Raw genomic sequence first — 7579 nt, 5'->3', positions numbered from 1 at the left:
CGGACTACTTAAGCTTAGGCAGTCATCAATAGCCAATCAATAACTAATCGATAATTGATCTATAATTAATAAGTTCATGAGAGTGGCTTGTTGGGCTAATTTGTACATGGTTATACTAGGAGAACGACAGCAAACTTGAGAGTAGAAAAAATCGAGAAGCAGACATAGACAAAGCGGCAGGAAGGTGGATTGGACTAACAACTGAACTTCATACATGAAAACAACGTCCCGCAAGTCCGTACTGAACATGCGCAAGACACAACATAACAAAAACACGGTCAACACCTTATCTATACAGGTCTACACTGATCAAGAAATAAAAGCTATTTCTTGGTAAGAAACACAGACGGCGCGCTTACACACTTCTCGGGGCTAACTTTATAGATGTGATTGGCTCCCATCAACTCTCTTTTCTGCTGAGTCTTAGCCTTGCCCAAGATTGAAAAGTCCCTCAAGATGGGATTACAACCACAGTCCTCACAATGTAGCGGAAGATTACCTCCTTATTCTTAGAATACCTTATCTACGTAGCGGAAGATTGCCGCTATTATTATTATTACCACTATTATTATATACGTAGTGGAAGATTACCTCCTTAGATTACCTTATCTGTGCACAAGCGTTTGAAAATGAAAAACACAGGGGATCGCGAAGTGCGAGACAAAATAAAAAGGAACTTGGTTATGCCGTATGTACATGGCATTTCACACAGATTGAAAAAGGTTGCGGCAAGAAACGACGTCAGATTGGTTTGTTCTGCGCCTTGTAAGCTTGCAAAACTTTGCAAGAAGGTCTCGCAGCACAGTTGGCGAAAGACTACGTGCAATACCAAACATGTCGCGAAGCACCGCACGTGCGACACATGTGTAGTGTACAGTATTCCTTTGAAATGTGGTAGAGATTGCATAGGACAAACCGGTCGCTGTGTCAATGATCGGATGCGTGAGTATGCGAGTCTAATACCTACAGGCACAGGAGTTAATCTTCGGCTACATTGTAAGGAATCCCATCTTCAGTCACTTTTCAATCTTGGGGAAGGAGAAGACTCAGCAGGAAAGAGAGTTGATTGAAGCCTATCGCATCTATAAACTTGGTCCCGAGAAGTGTGTAAGCGCGCCATATCTGTGTTCCTTATCAAGAGCTTTTATTTCTTGATCAGTGTACACTTGTATAGATAAAGTGTTGACCGTGTTTTGGTTATGTTGTGCCTTGCGCATGCCCATTACGGAATTGGGGGACGTCGTTTTCATGTGTGAAGTTCAGTTGTTAGTCCAGTCACCTTCCTGTCGCTTTGTGTATGTCTGCTTCTCGATTTTTTGTACTTTCAAATTTGCTGGCATTCTCGTAGTATAATAATGAATAAATTCCGGATAATGCTGGGGATGACTTGGTAGTGCTTAGCCTAGCCTAAGTACGTGGCCAATACTTTGCGATAGCCAATTGATAGCCAATCAATAGCTAATCGACAATCGATGAATAATCAATAAATTCTGGAAAATGCTGGGGATGACTTGGTGGTGTTTAGCCTAGCCCAAATACGTGACAAATACCCTGCAATAACCAATCAATAGCAAATCAATAGCTAATTATAATCGATCCATAATCAATAAATTCCGGAAAAGGCTGAAGATGAGTTGGTAGTGCTTAGCCTAGCCCAAAAGCCAGGGCTAGCTAGGTTCCCATCAGCTCCGCTATATCTTTAGCACTGCGCCTCCAGTGCGAGCTACGCTAATTTCTTTACCTTAATGGAGCTTATATGATGACGTTGCCTGTATGCTACGCTTGTCATAAAATTGGATCGATAGACAATATTTGAGTAATTTGTTAAGTGCTCAAGAGGGGTTGTCTATGCATCTCCTTGTCTTGTGGGAAGTTGTATATCGGCCAAACCAAACGCTTTGTGAACGACCGCTTAAGGGAACATGCGGAAAAAAGGAGGAATAGGGCGCACATATGGTGGCCCATGTTACCACGTGTGGGTGTGACGTTTCAATTTGAGAGACAACCATTCTTGGCAGGAGCGGTGACGCTTCATCTACAGGGTGGTCGAAAAATAGTGTAACGTGAAAAAAACAACCATAATTCTTCAACAAACGAACAAAACAAGGCACGCTTTATTTTATTTGAAAGGCCATTCAATTCTGTAGAAGAACTCAAACTTCAGTTTCAAGATGTCCACGTTGTGCTTTGATACAGGGTTGAAGACGCTTCCGGAAGTTCTTCGAAATAGCCGTGATGTCTTCTGGAGTGATTTCCTTCGTGGTCTTCTTCAAAGCACGTTTGAGTGATTTGATAGATTTTTGCTTGAAAGAGCACGCTTTTTGCTCCACGATCTCCCAAACAGCGAAATCCATCGAATTGAGATTCATTGAATTCGAAGGCCAAACTTCCTTCCCTGAGAAGCCAGGAAGGTTCGCGTGACGCCACTCGAGAGTCTTCTTCACTCCGTGGGCAGGGTCCCAGCCCTGCTGCTGCCACCAGTCACTGTTTTCTTAATTCCCTTGAGCACAGAGAATGACGGTGTCCTCCAGCATCAACTCATGGTAGATGTCGGCATTGAGTTCGACCCGTTTCGGCACAAAAACGGGCTTGGTCTTCACAAGGCCTGAAATTCTGCCCCAGACCATGATGCTCCTGGGAGAATGTTTTTTTCCACTCCGATAGTTCGCGAAGAACCATTCGGCAACAATTTTTGGTGATTCCGTGAATTCCAAGCCGGTTCGATGAAGAAAATCTTCTCATCGGTGAACAGAATCCGGTTCACGGTTTCATCGCGGCTCAGCTGCTTCATCTTGCGGCACTTTTAGAGCCTCGAGGCCTTCATTTGGTCCTTGAGCAGCTGCGCTTTCGCTGGTTTGCGCACCGTGAACTTCCGATCCTCTTTCACGAGTAGCTGCATCGTCGAGTTGCTAACTCGGTGCTCTCGGGTGAGTTTTCTAATACTTCTCAGTGGATTTTTTTATTTTCTTGCTGACAGCCAATTTCACCTCCCGGGCTCTTGCCGTTCGAGGCCTCCCACTTCGCCATACCCTCCCAAGCAGGGTATGGCGATCTCTGGAATCGCCATACCCTGCTTGTGGAGGGCAACGATTGTGTGGCGCAACCATTTGGAGTCAATTTTTTCTAAACAGATGGGGCACCAAGAACAGTAAAAATAGCAGTTCTATATAAAAAAGTGCAAAGAACACAAATTGAAAAATGCAGGTGCTAGAAAATGCGAAATATATAAAATAAAATAAAATTCAAAGTTCGCTACAGTATTTTTCGGCAACCTCGTAGACTTGCGCTGGAGGCCTTTTTTATCAAGAACAGAGATCGGTGTGTGAGGGAACTGTTTAACGCTTATTACTTGATTCCGAGTTCGAATTCTTGTGCAACCGCCTTTGATGTCCACCTGGCAGTTCAGATTTTGTTTGCGCATGCGTGACAAGAGGATGTCTATGTACAATCCTTCCCTGCCATTATACAGTAGTAGCGCTTGTCTTTGTCTCCCTTCCTTGTGTCTATTATTGCACTAATTTACTTAAAAAGCAACACAAAAGTGTTCAGAGTATTATTTGTTGCTCCTACGTCCTAGCGGAAGTTTGATAAATCCACAATGAATTGGAGTTCGCTTCTTCCTGATAAAATCCTTTTTTTCGCGTTCTTCCAATAGGTTTTGACCAGGCTCAACAGACTGTGGTACTTTGTTCTTCTTTAAGGACACTGCACACAAGACAATATGCAGACTTTTTGATAGGGCACGAAGAAAAGGGCACACGGTAAGCCTTTCCTCCTCTCTCGCTTGTGTGCGCCGGCACGGCGCCGCTTGAATGTGTTGCCGTCGCGTGCGAAAGAATGATATAACTACAAAAGAACTCAACCGGCAGACAGAACAAAAGCAATGCTTGAATGGGCACTGCCTCACAACATTGAACACCGCTATCAAAGATGTGTGCCAGAATCACTGAAACTATTGCGAAACCACTGGAACTAGTTCAGCTATTCAACCTCGTCTTAGCGTTGTACCAATTGGCTCAGTTTTATACTATTCGGGCAGGAAACATCACCGACATGCCTTTAAGGGTACCGTCGAAACCGTTGTGCATATGCATGTGCATCAGCTCTTCCGGCCCATGCGAAGCACTCACTGCCGGCATACAAGTATAAAAACAAACCGTCGCCATACCTTGAAAAGCATGTGCCTGCGGACGACTTCACACCACTGCAGGCATTGTGCGATTAAGAAATAAGTGTCACAGCTTCGGCACCGCACATGCCCGCATACGCTTGCTTCCAATTGTCGAGTTTAATGTGATGTATAACAGGCACGCGACTATAATGAGACTAATTGGACAATAATACTACGTAAAATCTGTTTAAATCATTTACCTTTCTTATGTAGCTAAACATAATTTTTCATTTATTGCAACATTTATGACGTGCTTCCGGCTTCTTGCTTTCGACGCCCATGGCCTTCGTCATTGAGTGTTAAGTATCGGAGGCCACGCAATAACTTTAACGTTGTTTAAAAAAAGTTTGGTGCTTAACAAAAGTACAGCGCCTGCATATAATTTCCAGACACTTTTTTCTACTATGTATCAGTTCATTCCTGAGCATACTGTACTTCTTTTTCGATTACTTTTCCCAAGTTGGAAACAAAGTCATTACTACAAAACTCGCCACAAATAGATGCATTGACTGCTAGCCACACCACACGTCACCTTTACGAAACCTTTTGGTCTCGATGTTCCATTTCGTGTGCAAAGGCTCGTGGAGCTGGAAACACTTGAAATGGTTAGTTTCAGGGAAAGACAGAGTCTGAACAGCTTAGTGCCCAAATGGAAGGTTTTTTTTATGGCAGGATTAAATTCCTAGAAGACTTCCAGTCGTCCTCTGACACCGTGGCGATTGGGAGCGATAGAACTGCACCGTTAGTTGGGAGTATAGTATAGTTGGAAGCATAGAACACACACACACACACACACACACACACACACACACACACACACACACACACACACACACACACACGCACACACACACACACACACACACACACACACACACACACACACACACACACACACACACACACACACACACACACACACACACACGCACGCACGCACGCACGCACGCACGCACGCCCACACACACACACACGCACGCACACACACACACGCACGCACACACACACACAAGCACAAACACGCGTTCACAGTCGCACTATGTACATGGCTTCTCCGCCTCACTCCCTCAGCCTGAGCACATCCCCAGACGTTGTCTTCACGCAAGTCACGAGGTTGGCCCCTATGGCATCGTAGATGAAATGCCCAATACCGAGCTTGGTCCCACGGGGTAACCGCTGACTTTCCAGTTCGGCACGTGACAGCTCTTGGTACTTGGACCTTCGGAGCATCTGGAGGAGGGCAACGCGGCCGCGGGCGAGTGTCCTCAGGAAGCAGACTGCGCCAGGAACGCCGAGCCACCAGTGGTATCCATCGCTGCCAATTCCATGTGGCACCAGCAGTCCCAAGTGCTCCAGTTCACTGCAAAGCGAGAAAAAGCGACCCAAGTGTAAAGAACAGGCCAACTCAGAAGTACAGAACCAAAAGACGTTTCACACGATGTGAAAGCACTCTTGGCAGGTGCTAACAATTTTCTTTTTTCCGCTGAAGTACTTTCCATCCAACTTCCTTTTCAGAAAACAATGCTTTGAAATCATTGTGTTCTACTATGGTAAAAACTAACGCTAATGATATTACAAATAGCAGGGGGGGGGCAGATACTTGCCATAATGCGAAATTTAAAATTTTGCAAATTACCGCAAATGGAGGGGGTATGACGCTCATTGTTAAGAACTTTTTTTAGAACACACCTTTTCGAACCCGCATGCGTACCCGCTTTATTGCTGATTGAACTTCAAGACTTGGCAGACCAGGAGCAGCAAACTTGGAACAGCAGAGATTTGACAAGCAACATAATGTCTTTACACCAAAGTGACTTTTTGAGTGACATTGCTGTTGCCAATTTTGTCCTGCTCCAGGAACTATACAGAAGAAACTTGGTTAATGCAAGTACTCTACTGGTATATGACATCTTGCATTATACGACCTCAAGTAGACATTGTCAGTGCCACAAAACTCTTTTTTTTGCATTAGTTTTTTGCAATCTTGCGCTACCCCATCCATCAACACATTAAGCTTTCTTGGCAAATAAAATATATTTTTCGTAAGACATCACGCAACATAAAATTCTATAATATGCCCAAATTTGTAAACATTACCAAAAATTCGGGAGAGTTGACAGGTATGGGGGCATCATCACTCACTGCTATATGTGGAGGACAGTCAGCTTAGGACTACACATTTTCCACGAAATATACCAAGCTTTAATGACAAGAAACTAACGCAAATCTGTATTACATTTGCACAAAATGTGACGCTTTTTTGTGATGTGTCAGCTTGCAAAAGCACCCAAGTTTTAGTATAGGAACCATGCTCCAAATAGACTGAACAGGCAACAGAGATCTTCGGAAAAGCCAACCTGTAGTTGGCCTAGGCAAGGGCACCAGAGCGTATCCAAGGTGCAGCTTAGTCCATTACCTTATCTGCAGCTGCCCCCACACGGGTTTTACGTCATTTCAGAGCATCATGCTATGCTCAAATATTCCATGGCTATGGTTGAAGCATTAGTTTGGGTTCATAGTGTTATGCTGCAATTTGACACTCTGCATACACTCTAAATCATTTTCATAGGCAGGATTTCGTATCCGGAGAGTCAAAGAAAAATGATTGCTACTAAATTTAGAGGCTGTTTCATAACTACCGTATCATAAGTATTTGCGAATAATCTGAAGTCAATATGACGCCTGAACATGGCACACTGCTCAATGATGTTGTTGCTAGATGTCGGTTGGGCAGGCAAACAAATGGCACAAAACATTGCAGACTCTCTTGCTCTGGTTTATCTCGCTGCTGTCAATGCCCCAATCACAATTTGAACAGCCTGTATTTACTGAATCAGTGTGTGAAAAGCGATGAAAGATCGCTTGGTGTCACGAGTTGCGCTGCAACAAAGGGTCTGCTTTTTGAGGACGAAGACAACCAACTTCGGATATCAGGAGGCTGCGGGAAGAGGCGTGCAGGAATCTACTGCAACACCATGACGCTGAAAGACATGATTTTATCCAATGCACTGTGACTGAGACCAAGTGTTGAATCATCTACTCCCAGCTGGAAGCAATGAGTCCCATCAGGAAGGGAAGCATAGACTCGAGGAATACTTGGCCGTCAAGCCAAAGAAGCTCCAAGGACAGTGGACACGGGTCATCCTCAGGTGACAATGCAATGACAATTGTCAAAGATTACATGCCCAGGTAGCTGAGTGTATGCAGGCAGCTCAACAATTTGAAACCTGCAATACCGCCAAAATGGCATGGTTTGCTAATCTCCAATTTCTATGTAAGCTCCCCCACACGGCAAGCAAAACAAAAGACACATTTGAAGGTCTACAGTCTGAGTGTCTACTGCATCTTTTACCCTCCGAGCCGGGCACCAATCAAGTTGCATTTGTATGGTCCCCATTAGGCAACTAC

General features: G+C 44.4%; 1 protein-coding gene across 1 annotated transcript in view; it reads right to left on the bottom strand.

The window, feature by feature from the left end:
- Positions 1-4821: 4821 nt before the first annotated feature.
- LOC119448890 (serine/threonine-protein kinase 19-like) overlaps positions 4822-7579 on the bottom strand; it is a 41274-nt gene continuing 38516 nt past the window's right edge. Inside the window, exon 7 of the mRNA XM_049664362.1 lies at positions 4822-5531. Within this exon, the coding sequence (XP_049520319.1) occupies positions 5231-5531 (301 nt within the window). The 3' untranslated portion in view covers positions 4822-5230. The remainder of the gene's footprint in view (positions 5532-7579) is intronic.

This window comes from Dermacentor silvarum, chromosome 1 (assembly GCF_013339745.2).
Source record: "Dermacentor silvarum isolate Dsil-2018 chromosome 1, BIME_Dsil_1.4, whole genome shotgun sequence".
Lineage (NCBI taxonomy): Eukaryota > Metazoa > Arthropoda > Arachnida > Ixodida > Ixodidae > Dermacentor > Dermacentor silvarum.
Note: the sequence above shows the minus strand (reverse complement) of the source record. Positions and strands in the feature narration are given on the sequence as shown.